This window comes from Ambystoma mexicanum, chromosome 5q (genome assembly GCF_040938575.1).
Source record: "Ambystoma mexicanum isolate Mex_15411 chromosome 5q, UKY_AmexF1_1, whole genome shotgun sequence".
Classification (NCBI taxonomy): domain Eukaryota; kingdom Metazoa; phylum Chordata; class Amphibia; order Caudata; family Ambystomatidae; genus Ambystoma; species Ambystoma mexicanum.
The window spans coordinates 868,865,781-868,888,259 of NC_090933.1; the positions used below are offsets into that span (position 1 = coordinate 868,865,781).

The 22,479-nt window shown below is 48.8% G+C and overlaps 1 protein-coding gene across 1 annotated transcript in view; it reads left to right on the forward strand.

Annotated features, from left to right (window-relative positions):
• Positions 1-22,082, forward strand: part of CIBAR1 (CBY1 interacting BAR domain containing 1) — a 956,902-nt gene extending 934,820 nt beyond the window's left edge. Inside the window, exon 9 of the mRNA XM_069621350.1 lies at positions 21,560-22,082. Within this exon, the coding sequence (XP_069477451.1) occupies positions 21,560-21,676 (117 nt within the window). The 3' untranslated portion in view covers positions 21,677-22,082. The remainder of the gene's footprint in view (positions 1-21,559) is intronic.
• Positions 22,083-22,479: the final 397 nt, after the last annotated feature.

A 22,479-nucleotide genomic window follows, 5' to 3' on the forward strand; every position in this document is an offset into this window, starting at 1 on the left:
AAACAGTCCTCCTGAATATCTGCAGCGATATGCTGTTTTGACACATGGGATGGATGAGGCAACTGGTCAAATGCGACCAGCAGCGATTTGTGCAGCATTACTGCTTTGCCAGATGTTTCCTGCAACCATTATAAATCTGTATGGGACCGTTTGCAGCCCCTTTTCACCCATAGGTATTTTTCTTCTTGCAGTGCCTGACCCTGTAGTTAAATTATTTGTGCAATTGGGTAAGGAATTGTAAGTGTCGGGCAACTTCTCTTTGCTCTGTTCCACTACTGGGTACTCTGCAATATTTGGAACAGGGAGATATGCTGGTATTTTTTCGCCGTAGGGTCGGCAGCAGCGTTTTTCAGAGTGAGACCTCATCTGTGTTATTATGGGTGGCACATTTTACCACTGCCTCCATGGAGTGTTGGGATAGTGCTTTAATCAGTTTATCTAACAATGCCACATGTTGTACCAGAGACCCATTAGCCCTCCTAAATCCCTCCTCTTCCAATGTAATAGTCCTGCATGCACCGTCGTGCTAACGTAGGCTGAATCGGAATAGATAGTAACGCAGCACCCTTGAGACGCCAGAAGTGCCTCAATGAGCGCTAGAAGTTCTGCTGCTTGGGCCGAACAGTGCATGGCTAACCTCTTTTGCATCAATATCTCATAGACCCGGACCACTGCCCCCCCAGTATGCCTCAAACCCGTGCCCTGGTTGATAGTTGCTGACCCATCAACGAAAAGCACCTACCCTCTCTTGAGTGGGCAGTCCCTTGTCTTCTGGATGTCATCCTCCTCCCCCTCAAAGGTTACACAATCATGTGTTATGAGGTCTTCAAAAAGATGGCAAGATTTACAGTTTTGTACCTCACTATGTGAATGTTCGGGCTGGACAGGATGATCTCATATGTGGATGCCCACTGTGTAGTCAAAGTTGATTTCTAATGCTCCAAGATGGCGAACACTATGTTACATGTACAGTTTCATGGAATACCCCATGACAAATGTGGAGCTTTTCTCTATTGAAAATGCAGCTGCAGCCAGCGCTTGTTAGCATGGGAACTGGCTCTGCATCAGTCTGGCAGTGCGCTGTAGTAGGCCAGTGGCTTGTGGCCCATAGTGCTCTTTTGCGTCAATACTGCAGTCATCAACTGGCCATTTGAATGGGGAAATAGATAACAATTGGGTGTAATCAGGGGTAGCTAGCACTGGGGCCTTGGAGATCACTTCCTTCAGGGCATTAAAGCTGGTGAGAATGTCCTCCGTCAATGCAATTTTGCAGTCATTCTTTTGAGCCTCTTTGAGGCCCTGCAACAGTGGCCTGTTGTACGCTGCATAATCTAGAATCAATGTTCTGCAGTAGTTGTATAACTCTAGATATTTCTTAATCTCTGACAGTTTTGGGCTGGGCAGTGCTGCACACTGAGGCAGTGTGGTCTGGTATAATTTTCTTCCCATGAACAGATATCAGATGCCCTAACTAGAGCACTTCTTGGAGAGACTGTATTGCAGCTTCGCCTTGTCTACCTTATACCCCTTGCACACTAGCAGCTGCAGGAGGGTGATGGCGTCCTTCCGGCACTGCTGCTCACTTGTCATTGCACACTAACAAATCAACGTATTGAATGATGGTGCTGGGTACTTGAATGTTTCCTGTGTGCAAGATCCTGTTGAGGTTGCTGGGTGACACACAGTACCCCTGAGGTAATCTTGTGTGTTCGAAACCCATCACCCCATGAGTAAACACTGTGAGGTACTGTGAATCGGGGTCAAGGTGTATGGAGAAGGCATTATTGAGATTCTTGACAGTGAAGTGGCTCACCTCTTATGGGATGCTGCACAATATCATTGCAGAGTTCGGGACCACAGGAAATTCTGCCAGACAATGTCATTTTGGGGGCAGAGGTCCTGGATCATTCTCCAACTGTCATGGTCATCGGACCAAGGACGGAGACCTTACAGGGCCACACACTCACATGAACTAATCAGACGTTAGAGCAATATTTAAGGTGTATGCTACAGCACTCCGAAGACTCCTGGAAAGACATACTCTGGGTAGCCGAGTATGCATACAACTCCATTCACACGAGTACTGGGCCAACTCCATTCTATACTGTAGACGGAAAACATCCATGGACATTAGTGTTTGATCCACCCAATACGTTGGAAATGTCAGCAATCAACACCTTGCATAAAACCATGACTCAGGTTCTTGAGAAAGCGACAGAACACTTGACTAAGGCCAAAGAAAGACAAAAACTATTTGCTGACCAGCACCGAAAAGAAGCTCCCGATTACCAGATTGGGGATAAAGTCTGCTTAGCATCCAGACACATACCATTGAAAGGACCACAGGCCTTCCGCCCCAGATATTTGGGCCCCTATATTATCACAGCAATAATCAACTCTGCTGCCATGAAATTGGAGTTACCATCTCACATGAAGATTCACCCAGTATTTCATGTCCCTCTCCTCAAACCAATGAAACTGGATACACAGATTAGTCCTCCTCCAGAGCCCGAATTACTTGATGGGGAACCAGAGTATGAAGTTAAATCCATTTTGGACTCCTAGGTAGTTCGGTCCAAATTGTATTACCTTATAGAGTGGAAGGGCTACGGACCTCAAGACCGAACATGGGAACCCAGTGAACACATCCATGCTCCACGCTTAATCAAGCAATTCCATCGCAACAATCCCACTAAGCCAGGACCAGGAGGAAGACCACCCTTGAGAGGGCCTTGAGGGTGAGTGCTGTCATGGTCACAGGACCAAGGACGCAGACCTTACAGGGTCTCACACACACACAGGGGGCCCGGATGGACACATAACAAGAACAATAAACAAGACATTCATTTGAGGAGGAAATGCTTTTATTATGGACATAGCATTTTCGTTTTGGGTGCATAGTGTATTTCACATGGAACTTTAATTTTAATGCAGCCCGATGTGTATTCTTGGGTGGGGCTACGGTTAATGGATTGCCTGGCACGTGCTGACTCGCTAGGAGTGGCAGGGTTTGGCAGGCAAGCCAAGCCTAGTGGGCGTGCCCAGGATCACAGCTATGAAAGCTGCTCAGATTCTGCACTTCCATGTAGTGTAACGCTCACCGCCGCCTGGGAGTCTACTTACCTTTGGAAACCTTGTCTTCTGCCTGCCTCCATACTTACCATGCGGGGCATCCTGCTCTCACATGTGCACGTCTTCATCTTGGCACCACGGTTCACCTCTAAATCCTCTGGAGAGCAGACATCTTCATCCTGGCACCGTGGCTCACCTTCAAATCTTCCAGAGAGCCCACATCTTAATCTGGGTACCGCGGCACACTTCCCCATTATTCGGGCCGCTGAAATCTTCATCTGGACACTTCAGCACGACGCACTTCACCCGCGACCGCAGCACCTGCAAATAAAAACGAAAGGCAGGTTGGACACTAAACAGACATTACGTTTAAGGTCGAGCTACCACCGAACCTCACGCTTTCCCTTAAACCATCACTCACCTGTTGTCGGACATTACGGTTTGTCATCTTTCTCCCGGCTGCATTTTGCACCTCCACAGTTGCTTTGGGCCGCATTTCCAGCTATTGGGAAGAAAACCGAAGAGAAAACGTTATTCAGGAATTAACAACAACACTGAGAGCAAAAATATCAAGACAGCGAAACAGAAAGGGGAAAAGGCAAGAGACTTTGAGAGAAAACAGAAAAGGGAAAAGGCAAGAGACATTAATAAACACTTACTGCCAACCAGGAGAGCATAGTCGCAGCTGGACTGCACTATTACTTACCCGGATCAGTTAAGGAACTAGATCCCACCAGCAAGCGCCCCTGCCAGAAGAAGCAGGACGGAGAGCTCATCATCCATATTTACCAGGTTAGTCTTATGGGCCAGTAGGTGCCCACTGAAATTGCACCTTGGGCAGAAGGGTTGGAGAGGTATAACAGTCACCAATCAGCGCACTCACGTTTTCTCATATCCACGCAGGAGCAGTGCCACCAATTGTCGCCGCCCATAGCTTATCCGCAGGGGAAGAGATCTGAAGGGGGAGATCTAATTCCCGGGAGGGCTGCAACCGTGCCCCAACGCCTCCGCGGAGACCAGGTGAGCGTAACAGAACGTGAGGCCCCTACAACTCTCTGCCTGGGCGTTATGGACACTTCAGAGACAGATCTATTGGCTCAACTACTGGGGGAATTACGGGCTGAACTACATGCTTCAAGGCAGGAGACCAGTGCATTAAGGAAGGATCTTAGTGTAACTCTGGAAATAACTGATGATTTGGCAAGACAGATGCTACAGGCACAAGCAGGACAGGCTCCCTTGCCTGGGAAAACCCACACTTCTACGCCACGGTAATCCACACCGGTTTAGGTGGTTCTTCATGGTGCAGTGCCTCTAGCTCCGCCCGAACGCTTCAACAGCGATCCAAATAAGTTTGCCATATTCATGAACCAATGTCGCCTACATTTCTTATGCAGACCAGGAGCCTTTCCTAATGATCAAGCCAAGGTTGCATTCGTACTCTCATACCTAGGAGGCAACGCGGCTGATTGGTCAATACCATTTGTAACTCAAGGTGACCCTTTGCTTCGAAACTTTTGGGATTTCCAACATGAGATGGAGAAATTGTTTACCCGACATACTCAAGGACAATCTCTGGACAATGAGTTATTGTTATTGTCACTCAGACAGGGGAATCAAGACCTATCAACCTACATTGCAACCTTCAATCGTCTCATAGCCCAAACCAACTGGCCAGAGGAGAAAATAACTATGCTTTTTTATTGTGGGTTATGTGGGTAACTCAAAGATGTGTTGGCTCAGGTTGTGAACCCACCTGAGGGTTGTGCGGACTACATAGACCTAACAGTGCAACTCGATCATAGGCTACAGAAAAGGAAAATGGACTGAGCCAGAATAGAAGGAAGGACAGTTTATGTACGACCCCGCAAGACCTAGGCCAAACAACACGAACAGTCGTAAACAATGCAAATCGGTGGGTTACGGAGTCCTCTAACCAAGGCGGAAAGAGAAAAGACTGCAGCAGCTCTGCCTATATTGTGGTAAGGCAGATCATTTCCTCTGTGAATGCCCGATGAAACCCCCCAAGAAAATGATTGGGGCAACCGACAAAAATAACTAAGTAGTAGTAGTACAGGACTCGGGGAAACTCCAATGCCCGGCAAGCGTAGGGGTCCACTTGTCGAGCGAGAAAATGGAATACGTACAGACCTCACATCTAGTCCTTCCGGTACTTTTGGTGAATAACAAGCAGCCATCAAAGATGCATGCCTTGGAGGCATACATTGACAGTGGGGCAGTAGGAAACTACATTGACCAAGATCTGGCGATCCGGATAGGCCTTCCTCTTCAACAGAAAGCAGAAATTGGAAAACGTTGCTGCGTAGGATGGAACTCCGCTATCATCCGGCCCTGTGACACAATACACCGAAAAAGTCAAGCTTCTGTTATAGGACGGGCATCAAGTGGACATTTCCTTCGATCTCATCGGCGCTCCTCAGTTCCAGATGATATTGGGAATGCCTTGGCTGGAGACCCATAATCCTAGGATCGACTGGCAAAAATGAGTTCTGACCTTTCCTCAAGATTGTGCCGACACCCGTTACAACAAAGACGTCATTAACCTGAAGCCCAAGAAAGCGATCGTGTTGGGTCTCACTCGCTCTCTACCACCTGAATATCTTAATTATCAAGATGTCTTCCAAAAAGAACAAGCCAATGTTTTGCCCCCGCATAAACCCTACAACTGCCAAATAGACCTTGTTGTGGGAGCCCAAATTCCATGCAGCCGGATCTACGCTCCAACAGAGAAAGAAAATCAACATCTTTAAAACCTACCTGGATCAGTATTTGGCAAACAGTTTTACCCACCCATCCAAGTCTCCTGCTTCATCGTCCCTTTTCTTTGTGCCTAAAAAGGAAAGGGACTTAAGAACCTGTATTGACTACAGAGCAATCAATCCGATCACAGTAAAATATGATACCCTTACCACTTATACCAGAGCTCCTGGATCAGGTGAAACACGCTCAGATGTACACAGTTGGATTTGCAAGGGGCCTACCGTCCTGTGCGAGTCAAAAAAGGAGACGAGTGGAAGATGGCATTTCGCACGAAGTATGGCCTCTTCAAATACCAGGTCATGTCTTTCGGGTTATGTAACGCCCCTGCTGCGTTTCAATTCTTCATGAAAGACGTGCTCCGTGGGCTATTGTATGTCGGTGCTCTTGTTTACATAGATGGCATTCTCATCTACTCGAATTCCAAGGAAGAACATGTCGGTCATGTCCAAGCAGTCCTAGAGAAACTTCGACAACACCAGTTGTATGCCAAGCTGGAAAAATGTTTTTTCCATGTGAGCAAACTCGAATTTCTCGGTTTCATGCTCACATCACAGGGCGTACACATGGACACACGGAAGGTGGATGTAATCCTCAAATGGCCCTCACCGACATCCACAAAGGGAGTACAAAGTGTGCTCGGATTCGCTAATTTCTATCGTCAATTTATACCTGGGTTCACACAAATTGTTCACCCAAATACTTTCTTGCTGAGAAAGAACAAGAAATTCCATTGGTCCACAGAAGCTGAAGAAGCCTTTCGGAAGCTGAAATTAGCATTTACCACAGCACCGGTTCTTCGACACCCTCGAACAGACCTGCCATACGTGGTTGAAACAGACACTTCAAATGTAGCCATGGGAGCTGTGTTGTCCCAACAGGACCCGGAAACAGGACAATTGCATCCCATTGCATTCTGGTCCCGCACATTTTCTGCACCAGTATTGAATTACGCAATCACGGATAAAGAACTACTGGCGATTAAAGCAGCATTCAAGGCATGGAGACAATATCTTCTTGGGGCAAGACACACCATCATCACAGACCACCGTAACTTACAATATTTGAAAACTGCCAAAGCGCAATCCTCGCGCCAACTCCGTTGGGCGCTCTTGGGTGCTATTTTTCACAGAATACGACTTTATTATCACCTATAGACCTGGAGTCTGGAATGGGAAAGCAGACACAATTTCACGCATTAGTGAAGAAAAAGAGGCTTTTACAACATCTGATCCCGTGACTATTACTCCCGAAGAACAAATCCAAAACACCATTGCTGCTACCACATGTATAGATGACTTAAAAACCTGTTTGCAGTCCCAGATGAATCAACCAACATAACAGGAATGGCTTTTAAAGGGCGACCGGTACACCATTGAAAACAATCTACCATATTTCAAGGACACCTATATATCCAAGACAAGAAACTGCAAACTCCAATCATCACGAACTATCATGATTCATTAGTAGAAGGGCATCCTGGAATAGCCAAAACGCAGGCCAAGATAAAACAAAACTACTGGTGGCCCACTTGGAGAAAATATATTGCCCAGTTTATTGCAACCTGTGGAGTCTGCGCACAACATAAATCTCAGAAGCAAAATCCTGCTGGTTTACTACTTCCCTTGATGGTACCACCAGCACCTTGGTACACACTATCAATGGACTTCATCACGGATCTTCCTCCCTACAATGGTTACAACACCATCTTAGTCATTGTGGGCTTATTCTCCAAAATGGCCCATTTCATCCTTCTAAAGGGACTTCCAACTGCATCGACTCTCGCTATTGTGTTCTTAGAACAAATTGTCCGATTGCATGGATTTCCATCAATATTAATCTCAGACCGTAGAACTCAATTAGTTTCCGCCTTTTGGAGAAGGTGTTGTGCAATTGCCAAAATTGACCTCCAGTTGTCCACAAGCCATCACCCACAAACCGATGGGCAAACCGAACAAACTAATCTGACGTTAGAGCAATATTTAAGGTGTATGCTACAGCACTCCAAAGACTCCTGGAAAGACATACTCTGGGTAGCCGAGTATGCATACAACAACTCAGTTCACACGAGTACTGGGCAAACTCCATTCTATACTGTACACTCCGTGAAGGAACTAGATCCCACCAATAAGCGCCCCTGCCAGAAGTAGCAGGACGTAGAGCTCATCATCCATACTTACCAGGTGAGCCTTATGGGCCGGTACGTGCCCACTGAAATCGCACCTTGGGTAGAAGGGTTGGAGAGGTATAAGTCACCAATCAGTGCACTCACGTTTTCTCGTATCCACGCAGGAGCAGTGCCACCAATTGTCGCCGCCCCCACAGCTTATCCACAGAGGAAGAGACCTGAAGGGAGAGATCTAATTCCTGGGAGGGCTGCAACCTTGCCCCAACGCCTCCACAGAGACCAGGTGAGCGTAACACCAACTCCCCCCCCCCCTTCGCCATTTTGAGTGGATAGCCATGTTGCATGGGGAGGTGGAGGGTACAATTAGTCCCTGATTCAGGAGGGCCACAATGGTGTCCCCTATGCCTACCTCTGCCTCTTTGGACAACGGGTACTGTTTTGCTTGGGCAACAGAGCACCTGGTTTGAGTGTTATTCGGATCGGTGCCACCCCCAGCAGGAGCCCCACATCGTGGGCATTGGTTGTCCATAATCTTTCTGGGACCTGCTCTAAGTCTGTTTCAGTGAAAGGGGGGGCAGGGCCACGAGGGCCGTCAAGGAGCATTGCACTTTGCGGTATTATACCATAATCTCACAGGGGATACAAATTGCTAACACAATCTCCCCTTCGTCAACCCGATCTTAAAACAATTCTGCATCTGTAACGTCTTGGAGGGGCCTGGTTGGGTCGAGGTCAGTATGCCACTCACACCCATTCGAGTCCGTGCCCATCACAACAATCTTTTTAGCTGACACAACCAGGCCCTGTAATCCAAAGAAATGATTGTTCCTGTCACTAGCTCGGTGGTCGCCACTGGTTGAAATCTAAAATCTGATGTTACCCGTCAACATGCCTTACTAATATGGTGCACTGCATCAAGCAATACTGTTATTCCGTACACGAACATGTCCGGGTCCACGGGGATACCGCAAACACCACCTCCCGTCCTCGGGCCTGTTTGGTGACCATTGCCCTTAAGGCACACATGCCTGGGGTGGCACACACCACCCTGTAGTCCGTAAAGGAAATGGTCATGTTGAGTTCTCTCAACCAATCCCGCCTTGGGGACGCTTCTGAGGACAGTTTGGGTTAACGCACCACCTTTGCTCCTATTTTGATAGCTACCTCTTTTGTGTAGGTAACTATTGCAACAGCCCCAGATAATCCTTGTGTGTCAAGAGTTTCACCTGATATTGGGAAGTTTCCCTCACTGATGCATGATTTAATGGCACCAGTGTCAACCATAAAGATGAACTGCTTATTACCTATCTCAGCGCCCAACAAGGGTTCCTCATCAGGGTTGGTAGTCCTGGACAGGACTGGGTACACAAGAGCTTTCTGTGGGCTGTCCTAATCGAGGTAGTTATTGATACCTGGGAATGTGAAAGGGTGTCCTCCCAGAACTCTGACCCCTCGGTAAGGCGCAACCGTCCAATTTGGCATGGCATTGGATATGGGCATTTGCCATCCATACAAAGCATTCTGCTGGGCAGCTTGTGGGTGTGTTAGGTGGTGCTTGTGCCTGCCCGTGTGGGGGTCTTGGTGGCAATTGGGTGTAGGCCTGGTGTATTTCATAGGGAGTATAGGTGGACCTCGGAGTGGGAAGGTACACGGCTGTGGTGATGCAGAGTCGGGTTGTTTGTAGGGGTTGTACCCCGCCCCCTGCCTGCTTCTACACTCTCCCAAAATGTCCCTACTTCCCACACTGAGACGATCCCAACCCCCCTCTACCTCCCCGCTGATGACCTTCTTGGTGCCATTCAGGATACTAGTGAGATCAGCCGTCCCAATGCCCCTGTCCTACTCCTGGCCAAAATGCTGCTATCCTCTCATCTGCGCGCACGGCTGCCTGCTCTGCTGAGTCCATCTCTGTACTTGCTGTTACTGCACCTTCAAGTGATATTTTTGCAATTTTGTTTCTTCATTAGTTTGTCTTCCTCTGCATGCCATCTCTGTGCCGTTTCATTCTTTAATCCTTTTACAATAATGTCGAATGGTCTGAATTTAGGCCCATCCCCATTCGAGGGCTTTCTGAACTTCCTTAGGTAATCCCCTTTTAATAACAAAATAGAAAAGAGGAACTGATCGGTCCCACTGGTCACCCGTCTCCGCATCTCCTGAACCTTTAAAATATACTGTGTGGGGTTTTCATCCTCCCCCATAGTGTACTGCATTATGAACTGCAAGTCCGGTGAGTCTGGGTACGCAGGCCGCAGTGCTCTGATATTGTTGAAAGGGGCCCCATCGTGCGTGTCGTCATCTAACTTCACTCCCTTAACCCACACATTCCCTGCCTGATCTCCAACAATTGCAACAAGTAGGCTTTTCATGTCGCCAAGGGAATTCCTGCTGTCTGCTTTTCAAAGACATATATCCACTTCCCGGCCCCGGCATTAATGGGTGGGAGAGTTTTAATCAAATTATTCTTATCCATCTGAGCCCACGGTACATAATGCACCCTCCTAAGCCCCTTATGCAGAAATGGCAGTTGCGTGGCTGTTAGGCAGAAACCTGTGCAGTTCCCTCTGGGACCACTGCAAAAGATTTAAGACTACATGTGTTTGGCAGTAAACCCACTTGGTAGCAGTCTGTACCACACGGATTCACTTGGTAGCTGTGGCTGAGCAGTCAGACTTCCCTCAAGAAGAGTTAGGCAGTATACAGAGTATTCACAATAGGTCAGAAGAGCACAGTAGAACAAGTAAACACTGACCAGAGCTTGGTGTAAAAGATCTAATTATTTATTTAAAACCACATCTAGAAAAACACACAGGCACTAATAGTAAGCAATTCAAAAACATGGTCACTAAAAGATATACACTCCCTTAGAGGAATTTTGGACAAGTCTTAAGTAAAGCCCCACTTATTTTCAGACGGCGGTGAGCGCTTAACGCAGATGGCACTCTAATAATTTGTTTTAAAAGGGAGAGAAAAGCAGAGTATAATATGAAACCGATCCCAACCCTTTTCATAAGAACAAAACAAGAGAGGGAGGCAAGTAAAACCGTGAAGCTAGAGTTCAGAAGGTCGGATCCACTTTAAGAGGATCAGAACAAAATGTGTCCAAGGTCACACGGTTGAAGTGCACAAGAGTCTTGCAAATGTTCAAAAAAGAGTTGGACCAAAAGAAAGGGTCCCGTTAGGTCAAGGCGGCCAACCCAGTCCAGAAGGTTAAGGGATTAATATTACCTTGTAGCAATATTTAGAAAGGGAGGCCTGGCAGACACGGTACCTTTTAAAGTGGTGAGAATACTCCAGCGGGGGCAGTTGTTCCTGGCAGCGGATGCAAGTCAGTGCTTCGTCCGGGGGAAGAGAGGATCTCGTCGGGGAGGAAGACAGGAGTCCGTTGCACTGCAAGGGAAGAAACCAGCCGCGGAGTTCTCAGGTAAAAGGAGCGATCCTTTTATTTGCGGTCCAGTGGTAAGTGGCTATCTGGTTGCCAGGGTGCTTGGCATGGGCAATTCGACCACAAGACGGCCTGGGATGCGAAAAGAAGAAGGTAAACTGGTTGTGCCCACCAGTCAGGGGAAGAAGCCTCTCCAGTCGGGAGATCTTCTCTGTCGTCGGGAAGTGGTGAGTCGGTTCCGCAGGGCTCCACCGGTGATGTCGTCGTGGTAGGTCAGCTCAGCTTCTCCCTCGTCGGATTCTCAGGCCCTGTGGCGACTTCTCAAGTTTCAGTCCCCAAAGCCCTGCTTTTATGCAGCACACCGCCATTCACTCAGCCTAGCTGTCAACCAAACATGCTAAGTGGTGAGCCGGCCGGCTCACCACTTGGGCCAATCACACAAGAGTGCGACTTGAGTTACCAAGGTAACTCAGTCCAGGGTGCCTAAACCCCCTCCCACACCACCCTGTGGTACCCAGACAGAGAGGCACCACTTTTGGAGGCTTCTGTGGAGAAGCCCGCCTAAAAGTGGAACAAAGGGCTCGACTTGGGTTGGAGTCACAGAAGAGAACACAAACGCCATTTTAGAATCGAGTCCTGGCAAAAAATACCAACCGGCGAATTAATATTAATTAAACCGGCGGTATGTTCGAAGCTATGAGAATCAAATAATTAAAGTTGGTAGCCTCCACCAATGGGAAAATCCCATACGGATATATTCACGGTCGAATATAAAAAGTAGTTTCCACTGCCACCAGCCAAAATTCGAACAGGGGGGACGGAGACGTGCCCCCTCGACTAACAGACCCCGGGGGCAATCGAATTGCCCCGACCAGTACGTCTACAATATGATGGTTTGTACCAGTTTCTGTTAATAATTTGGCACTAGTAAAGCCAATGGTGACTTTACATGCCCTGGGAGACAGTAGTCAGTCCCAGGTTATGGAGTCTATGGTGGGGTGTCACTATGACACCCCTGTGTCACTGCACCGAGGGTGCTGTGTGACACACATAGTAAAAACACATGAGACCCTATGGGGTAAAGGAACCCATAGCCCCTAAAACACATTAGCAGTCAAAGGAACACCATAAATCATGTCCAAGAGTGGGAGAAAGAGTCTCACTCTTGGCAGGAGAAAATAAAACTCCAGAAATCCAGCAAAGCTGCTGGGGGACTCACTAGGTTAGGAAATTCAGCCTAAAGAGAGAATTCTCCCTAACAGTGCCCACTCCTCGATATCTTTCCATCACTTCCCTTTTTTCGTGGCAACGTGATCCACCCAAATCTGCTCCTTAATCATGGTCCCCACAAGCTCTATACTCTGGGTGATCATCTCTGGCACCTTGTGGGCATCCCCCTCATCCTTAAATTCATCCACCGTATCCCATTCTCCTTAACACAGTTCTCTGTTCACATCCCTGTCCAACCTCACTGTCCCATAACCTACGCTTTCCGCCCCTCGATGGCCACGCTTCCCCCTCTCAACATGCACATCCTTTATTGCGGTGCTATCCAATCTAAAGAAATTATCTCCAGACCTCCTCTCGTCCAGACCACTGCCCTTGTTGCTCTCCCCTTCCTTCACTGCCCTCAGGCGGGCCAGCTCTGCTTGCGTTCTCTAGGGACTCCTATAATTCCTCCTGTGATTTACTCTCTCCTGGCATAATGGTGTTCTGTGTAGGTCGATATGGGGGCGGGGTGGTGGCATCCGTGGGCACATATGTTGGGTTAGTGTACCCCATAGCTGAACAGGCGGTAAGTGGATAAAGCCCCTCCGTAGGCTGCGGGATTTCCTCTGGCGCTGTCGCATTAAACATATTCAAGGTGGTAATTTCTTTGTGCTAGGGTGTACACCCAACAGTGTCGTCTATTTGCTCTACCATTTTCCACAAGTCTAAAATCTTGTGCAGTTGTTTATCTTTATACTTAGCAGTCTGGCTATTAGCAGGACATCCCCCCTTGGGTATCTACTACCCGCTGGTTGTGGTACTTCTCCATCTTGTCCTTTTACAATGGCAATGCACTATACATATACATCAGTAGAGTCATTACCCCCATATTGACCATGGTATATTCAAGAGAAGGTTTCAGTTATACGTCACGCACAGTGTTTATTATAACTGTCACTACCAGACCTCTGTACCTGCTTCCCGGCCACCCCCTGTTCACACCCCCTCCCTTCGCGCTCACTCCTACATCACACTATTTTCACAGGCCCTCCCTCGGCCTCCACCGAATTCACAATAATAGCTAAATACACTGAAACAAACTAAAATATCCAGATAAAACGACCACTACTCCTTCCCCCACCCAGAATATATTGGTCCCAGGAATCCAAGCTCTCCAATTCTACAGAGCTCATACTTTTGTATGAAATGAAATGATATTTTATTTATATCACGCTCGCACACAAGTGTTTCAGAGTGCAACCAGGCAAAGGGAGGGGAACAGGAGGAATCTTGATAACAAAGAAAATGGCGCTATCATCTTCCCTTACTCGGAAAGGATTGTACACTCCTGTTTTCCTCCTCGTTATCTCCTTAATAATATTTTTTTAAAACACCACACGGTCTTCTACGCTCTCTCGTCACCCATACACACACTTCGCCACCCCACTCACAAGAGGTGTACTTAAATTTGCGTGTTCACCCAAGCTCCTCAGTCACAGGGTCCCAATCACGGCCTGCACTCTCCTAGGAGCCGCGCCCCACTCCAAAGAACATACAGGAATTCTGTGAAAACAGCTCCTGTACACCACTGCGGGTTGCACGCTTGAGCGTGGTCACTGATGGTGGACGCGGCCCCTCCAGAGATGCGGCCCGGTAGCCTCCGTCTTTGCAGGGGTCACTGGGATCACGTTGGGGGCACCAAAAATGTAGAGATACCCCTCAACGCTCACACCAGAAAAGATGTAACACCCTAGGGTAAAAGGGGCAGCACATCTCTTGCAAGGAGAACAAAGTTTTATTTCCCCAAAAATAGGAATGTGCCAGCAAAGCACTCTGCTGCCACGGAACGTTCTGGCAAAATTAGTACGAGCAACACTTTATGAAGGCACACAGCGTCATCAGTGACATTAATAACATAAGGTACAAATCCGACTGACTGGCTGGTGCGACCCTGTACATAGGCTACCTGCTCCATAAGGGATGCCAGGCCATTGATCCCAGCCCCTTCTGTCCATCTTCTTCCGCGTGGGTTCCTCCTTTCGCATCATCGGGCATTAAGCTACAAATAATTGGTAATTATGTGAAGGGAAACAATGCACGCTCTATCTCTAACCTAATGTGCACCTGGTACTGCAGACAAGGGCTAAGTGGACACTTCAAGGTCATATCATCGCGCACACTAACTCAATTCCAGACATGTCGGTGCCCATCCAAAGCTCCCCACCCTTGTTTTGGCTTTTTTGTTTTATCCCTTTCCGTCACCTTGCAGCACAAATCCTGTGACCTATGGGGAAGGCAACTGGTCCCTGCTTTCTATTCTTTGCTGATCGATTTGAAGGTTTAACATTTTTATGGTCGATGGTCTAGGACTGACTGGCACCTTGGAATGCTGGTGGGCCTGGGATGGGGGCATCTGTGAGCTGGGACAGGGAAGGTTGGGGGCTCCTTGTGGGATTGCTTTTCGCAGAGAGCTCTGAACCACCTCCAACATGAGACAATGAAAGGCTTATGAATCTCTGCAGCTCTAGCTCTTGACCGGTGCCCAAGCTACAATGTATTCCATATTCTCGCATGCATAAACTCTTTCTCCGGCATGGGGTCTGGCATGGCTTCACATGCTCATGAATATTCCCAGTCGTCAGGCTGGGAATCCTCAGTAAAAGAAAAAAGTTTCACTTCACTTTAAAACAGTATTTCTCCTCCAAACCAATCGCTGTCCTCTGGGTCATACTGCCCCATCCAATGACAGTCCTTCTCCTAATCCCCTCCTCTGGCAGCCATCTTCAGATTTTTACGGCACGCTGCAGTGTTGGGAGTCCTCGTGTTTGCTCACCGAGCTATTTGTAAATTTTGTGTGTTTTTAATGGAAAAGGTTCTTTTTTGTTTCAAAGAAGCATGTGTGCTCTTTTTTTCATCTGCTGACAGCAGGGATCCTTTGTCGGAGAAGTTCCGCGTCCCTCCAGGGTGAAGATCGTCTAAGATTCTTCAAGGCCTCTGGGGCTACTTCACGCTTTCTGACCATGACTGAGAAGAAGGAGTGAAGGTCCCTCTTCAGGCCCTGCACCAAATGCGGGTTACGGAACGTGTTTGTGGAGGACAAGCACACCTGCACCTGGACCACGAGGAAGTAGAGTGCGAGATATACCTCGGTTTCTCCAAGAAAATGACGAAGGACAGGCATAGTAGGCTGGCGGCATGGCTTAACGATAAGGCCTCTAACCCGTGCTCTGTGCAGAGTCATGCCTCACCCGGGACCGGGCCAGGATAAGGCCAAGAACCGCAAGTACGAGTCCACTGGGTTCTCTGCATAAGCGAGTCCCAAGGTGGATAGGGTGCGATCAGCATCACCTTCCGCCTCCATTGCCAGCTGACAGTCAAGCTACTCTTCGAAGAGAAAGTCATCTACCCCGGCTAAACTGTGAGAAATCTGAGAAGCTGCGGATGGAGAAGGTGGCCGAACAGCCCAAGCAGGCTCAACAGGCACAGGCAAAGGCCTTGTGGGCCCCTCTGTTGACGACTGCTGCGGCCATGACAGCTAAGGGTGCTGATCCTGTCCCTACCCACAAGGCACGACAGAGCTGCAGTGACTTTGGCAAAGTCTGCAGGCATGGCAGAAGTGATGAAACCGGCTCAGGCCCTGGTTTAACACCCCCAGGGGGAAAAAGGAGGGGGGGTGAGGAGACCCCGCAGCAGCCCTCCCAGGCCATCACCCGAACCATGGAGGTATCATCCACGGACTACGAGGATCAGGAGTCCTTACATATGGTCCATGAGGACGTTGAAGAAGAGGACGGCGGCGCAGGGCCTAGTTTTCCTGTTCTGCCTTCCCAGCTGAGGGACATTTCCTTGGATGTTCTGTTGACTCTACATAACTTGTTGTAAAGAGATCCAGATGATGATGCCTCCAGCCCTGCTACCTGTGGTCCCCCGGGTCCCCGATCTGCCTCCAGCGAAGAAGAGGAAGCGTCATCCGATGCCGCCATTACAACCTCTGCCACCATGTCAGGTCTCTTCTCCCCCAGCAGAAACGGGTACGGGACAAATACAGCCACAAAGACGGATGACTAGGGTATCGGCGCATTGGACAGTGAATCTCAACATTTGGATGCTCCACATCGAGTATCCCCACCAGATGAGGTGGGATCGTTCCACTCCATGATCTCCAGAGCCTCCTAGCTATTCCAGCTGGTGCCAGAGGAAACCAAGGAGGGCTTCTCGTACCAGAAGGGCGATGCCAAGATGAAGACTACCATGGCAGTTCCCCTTCTGGGCGATGTTTGGGAAGAGGTCCTGGCCCTCATGAAGAACCGTTGCACGGCACAAGCCAAACAGGATAGGCTGGAGAAGAAATATAGGGTGCCGGACTCCGCACCCTATATTTCAGTGGTATTGGCAGCCGCGAGGAAACCGGCAGCCAACCCGTCTTCGTCTTCGGTCACTCCGGGCAGTGAGGGGAAAAGTATGGATGCCATGGGGGAGAAGGTGATTTACACAGCATCACCCACTATCAAGTCGGCCAACGCACTGGCGATCCTGGCAAGGTATGACAGGGAGTTGTGGTACAAGCTGGGGCCAATTCTGATAAGATGGAGGCAATCGCTCCCTTCCAGGAAGGTGAAGTGGCGTCTGATCACGCCATCACAGTGGCATTGGACGACGTCGCCGACATGGGGTTCTGGCAAATGGGGAACTGTGTCTGCCTTTGTCGCCAAGGTTGGATGAAGGCCACAAATTTCCATCAGGAGGTCCAAGCGAAAGGTGCTGGACATGCCCTTCAATGGAGAGAATCTGTTTGGGAAGGTCGTCAACGAGTCCCTCCAGGCCATCAAAGTGGATAGGGAGGCGGCCCGTTCCCTGGGTACTCTCCAGCAGCATTGCTCGTCATTTCGCTCCTCCAGGGGAAAGTCGAGCAAGTCTTCAAAAGGTTTCTCTGCATCGTACCGACAACCTTCCAGATCCACAACGCAGGAAGCCTACAGAGGCCGTTCCCAGGTCTACGATAGCGGAGGACAGCAACACCGTTACCCGCAGGGAAGGACACCGGCGCGGAAGCAAGCCTGAACCGACGGGGACGTCGGGCCCCCACACGTGCACTCCGGTAGGAGGCTGGATGTCGAGGTTCATCAGAGAATGGAGAAAGATTACCCCCGACAAATGGGTGCTGGATGCTCTCAGCCAAGGACACACCCTGGAGTTTCAACGCAGTTGTCCGCGGATCCCTCCGGTTACCTGTCAGGAGCAGCACATCCCTCAGCTCCTGGAAGAGGTACGGCCCAACGGCTCTGGGGTTCTGGAGTCTATTCCAGATACTAGAGGACGGGCGGCTGGCGGCCCTCCTAGACCTACGACGTCTGAAAACTCCATCACAGAACGCACTGTTCATGGCCCAAGACTCAATACAGTATCTTGCATGGCATTGCCCTCAGAGGAGAGGATGGCAGCCATTCAAGGAAAGGTGCAGCGGCTGTTGTCAAAGACGGCCACGGTGCATGCCATCAAGTCGTTACTGGGCATGATGTCATCCTGCATCTACCTCGTCCAGCTCTGCAGGTTGTTAATGTGACCCCTGCAGGAATTTCTGGATGCCCGCTGGATAACGGTGTCCCAAAGCTTCCCAAAGCTTCACGGACAAGATTTCTCTCAACCACAAGTACCGTCGGGCGATGGGATGGTGGGGCGTCCGCTCCAACATCACCCAAGGCACAGGGTTTCCAAACCCTCCATACCAGGAGACGGTCACCACAGACACCGCCCTAGAAGGTTGGGGAGCGCACACCTGATGTCTACACGCCAGAGACCTGTGGCTGCCTGAGGAGAAGAATTTTCATATCAACATCCTGGAGCTACGGTCCGTGTTCTGGACCCTCAAGTCATTCCTACCGTCTCTGAAAGGCAAGATGCTGAGGATCTTCACGTACAACACCAACACCATGTTCTACATCAGGAAGCAGAGGAGGACTCGATCCCCAGCACCCTCCAAAGAGGGCAGGACTTGTGGCGCTGGGCTGTCAGACAGGGGATGTTCCTCATCTCTCCACCTGGCGGGAGTCAAAAACACCATTGCAGACTCCCTCAGCAGGGAACTGCGCTCCTGCCACGAGTGCAAGCTTAGTCAGATCAGGTGGACCGTCTATTCGTCAAATGGGGCAGACCCCAGATCGATCTGTTTGCGACACGGCAAACTCCAAGTGCCAGAAGTTTGTCAGCAGATTCAACCAACCGAGGAGCCTTGGGGACGTGTTCTCCTTCCCGTGGGAAAGACTGCTTCTTTATTGATATTTTATTTGTATTCCGCTCATACACAGGAGTTTCAGAGCACGACAGGCAGGGGAGGGGAACAAGGGACAACAAAAACAGCAATCTTATTAGGCACATTGAGAACGTGCAAGCGCAGGGGAGCGGAGGTGGGGGGGTGCAGGAGGGAGGGGGGAAAAGTGGGAAGTGCTAAGCAAAGGGAAGTAATAAAGTGGTAATGCAGCCAGCCTGTATGCTTTCCCTCTCCTCCTACGAGTCATTAACACTCAGTGTCCATGCAGGATGATACTCATCACCCCGGCGTGGCCGAGGCAGATTTGGTATCCAGACCTTTTCAGCCTGTGTCTAGCTGCCAGTGGTTCTGTACCTTCTCACCAGAGGTAGGAGGTGCCATCCTTTATCACGACCCAGGATCGTTGAACCTGAGGGCTTTGCTCCTGCAGCCCTAGAGTTTGGAGGATACGAGTTGCCTGCGGACTGCAGGGAGGTCCTCGCCAAGACCAGGGCGTCCTCGACTTTGAAGTGCTACACTCACAAGAGGAAGCGTTTGGCTACATGAAGATTACCTCGAGGGGCACAGCCCCACAGATCCTTCCATCCTTGCTATCCTTGGCCAAGGCCGGACTGGCGCACACCTCTATCATGATACATCTGGTGACTATCTCCCGCTACACTGGTCTCCAGCAAGATCTTTGCTTTGGTCCCAGCGACTTGTCAAGGAATTTCTCAAAGGACTTTTTTGATCTTTCCCACCGGTGAAGGCTCCTGCCCCGGTGTGGGACCTCAATGTGGTTCTGACGAGTCTCATGGGGGGCCCCCTTTGAGCCTATCCATCAGGCTTCTCTTAAGTACCTTGTGGAAAACCGCTTTCCTTTTGGCCATCACCTCTGCCAGAAGGGTAGTTGAGATCCAGGCCCTATGATGCAAGCCACCAAGCCCGATTTTCCACTAATTGAGGGTGGTGCTGCACGCGCACTCCTCTTTCATGCCGAAGGTCCCGTTGGAATTCCATCTCAAGGAGCCATTGGTTTTACCTGTTTTTTTCCCGAAACCTTTGTCAGCGGTTGAAAGGGCCTTGCACTCGCTGGACGTTGCTCGTGCCCTGAAGTTCTACGTGACACGCACAAAATGTTTTCGGAAGACTTCACAACTGTTCATGAACTTTGGTCCTGTGAACCATAGGGAAGGCCTTGTGCAAGGCTTCCATTTCAAGTTGGCTCTCCGGCTGCATCATGCACAGTCATCCGTTGGCGAACCGACCTCTGCCCGGCCGTCCGAGAGCTCTCTCAACCAGAGCGATCGCTGCGATGACTGCGTTTCTGACTGATGTGCCCCTGCTGGACATCTGCAGGGCTACTACGTGGAGGTCCACGCACACCTTCACAAAGTTCTACTGCGTCAACAGGGATTCCAGGGAGGAGTCCAGAGACGGCCACGCAGTGCCACTCAACCTGTTCGCTTGAGGTGAGTCTGTTCCAGAGGTTAGAGTTAATTTCTTCTGTTGAGCCTTGCCACCTCCTGTGGTTGTCTAATGTTGTATTGCTATGTATTAGTTATTCATGAGCATATGAATCCATCCCAGACCCCATGCTGGAGAAGGTTTAAGTTACTTAGCTGTAACTATTGTTCTCCAGCATTATTCTAGCATGGATGCGAGCCCTCCCTCCGACCCCTCTGTGGCTCTTCTTGGTCATACTGCCAATTTACGTGCTTGCCAAATCCGAAGATAGCTGCCAGAAGGGGTTTTAGGGGGAGGACTCTCATTGGATGGGCGCAGTATGACCCAGAGAAGAGTGATTGGTTTAGTGGAGAAATACAATTTTTAAGTGAAACTGTTTTCTTTTACCGAGGATTCCCAGCCTGACGGGGGATATTCATGAGCATGTGAATCCATGCCAGATCCATGCTGAAGAACAATGGTTACAGGTAAGTAACTTAAACCTTTCCACATGTCTGGCTTGGGCCACAGCTCTGACTGCAGCGCAACGCTAGACCTCGATTTCAATATGGCTGTCACTCTGTAAGATGGTGTTTACTTCCCAATGTGCCCTAAAACATGTACCACCCTCCCCATGCCCTAGCCCCTGTCAACTGCCAGTCCCCCACTGTAACCTCGCCAGGGCTTTTCCAGGCACACTGTCAAGTGCATGGCTTCCTTATGAGCCGTGATGTTTGGCTGTTTGTGACCTGAGCTGCTGTTGTGCTTTGGTTAGGGTTAGTCCAGAGATTCCAGTGGTATGATGGGATCTGCTGGGGGGTGCATTTATAGATCAAAACAACACTTTTTGTGGCGGGAAGAAAAGCAGGGTTGGGGGAGCAAACCTTCCGATTGAAAAAGTTGGGGGATGATGGGGGAGCTGCTCCACATGGTTTGGGGGTTAAAGGCTGCGCAAAATCAGCCTTTTTTCAGTGCAGCCTTCAACAGTCAGGATTATGACATAGATCCCTTGGGTGAGGGTGTATCAGGGAAAGTCTGGTAAACCAGGCAGGACCAGAGTTATAGAGAAACGGTCTTGGAGCCAGAGCATGTTCTTAAAACATGTAGACTGTATTATGGTTGTGCGAAACAAACTCTGGTCTAGGCATTGCTTTGGAATCATAAGATGGGTACACGTTTTAATATGTGAGAGCAGGGTTTCTTTTTTTTCTGAAAGCATTATTACATTTATATTGGAGTCAACGAGGAAAAAAAATTCCTTGTTAGTAATTTACATTCACCCCTATTTTTACAGCTGTCCCAATGTCAGAGAAAGAAAGTACAGGACGACGGTGATTGTGATGATGATAATGACGAGGAAGATGATGGGGATGAAGAGGATTGTACGGATGATGAAGACCAAACTCATTAATTTGGCTAACCACCAGAAAGACTTTATTTTCTAAAGACGAAGACGTACTGCTGGTGTACAATTTTCCTCTAGCCGCAAGAATTCAATCAACTTGCTGCTGGGACTGACATCAATGTATTGAACGCATCATTCAGTGATATACTGTGCCTGTGCCACAATCTGAATGTGCACAAAATATTTGAGGCAACAGTGAATGTAAATCTCTTAATTACACTGCAAGAGAAGAATTAATTAAATTTGAATTTGTTAATGTCCAGTATTGGTCTTTTAAAAGTGATATATTTTAGCAATACACTGCAGTATTCATATGTACTTTGCTGGGTTACTTTGAAAATATGTTTTTTTATTTTTAATTGCATGTGCCTTCGTTCTTTGCAAAAAATAATAAACTGTGGTTGTCTCCCTACTGAATAGTTTTGTTCCCTCAGAATTGATATCAAGTTCATGTCACTTACCATCTTGGAATTTATGCAAGTATTTTAATGTTTACAGAATGTTAGGTTACTCTAAAGCCCTTTTTGGTCTCAGAGAAAAGTCCCGTCTTTTGTTGCTTCCATACTTGAAGAGAACCGTAGAAAAGATCCTATAAAGCCAATACTTGTATTCAATGTTTTATAGATGAAGAACAATGCTTTTCTTGATTGTACCCCTCGCACAAGCTAAGCATTCCAGAACAGTTGCCTTTCTTTTGTGCTATGGTTTTTAGACTTGTCCAGTAATGGCTGAGCCCTTTCTTCAACATAAAATGGGGATACTATTTTGTGCAGAATGGGATTTCTATCAAACCAGTTGGGTTTTTGGTT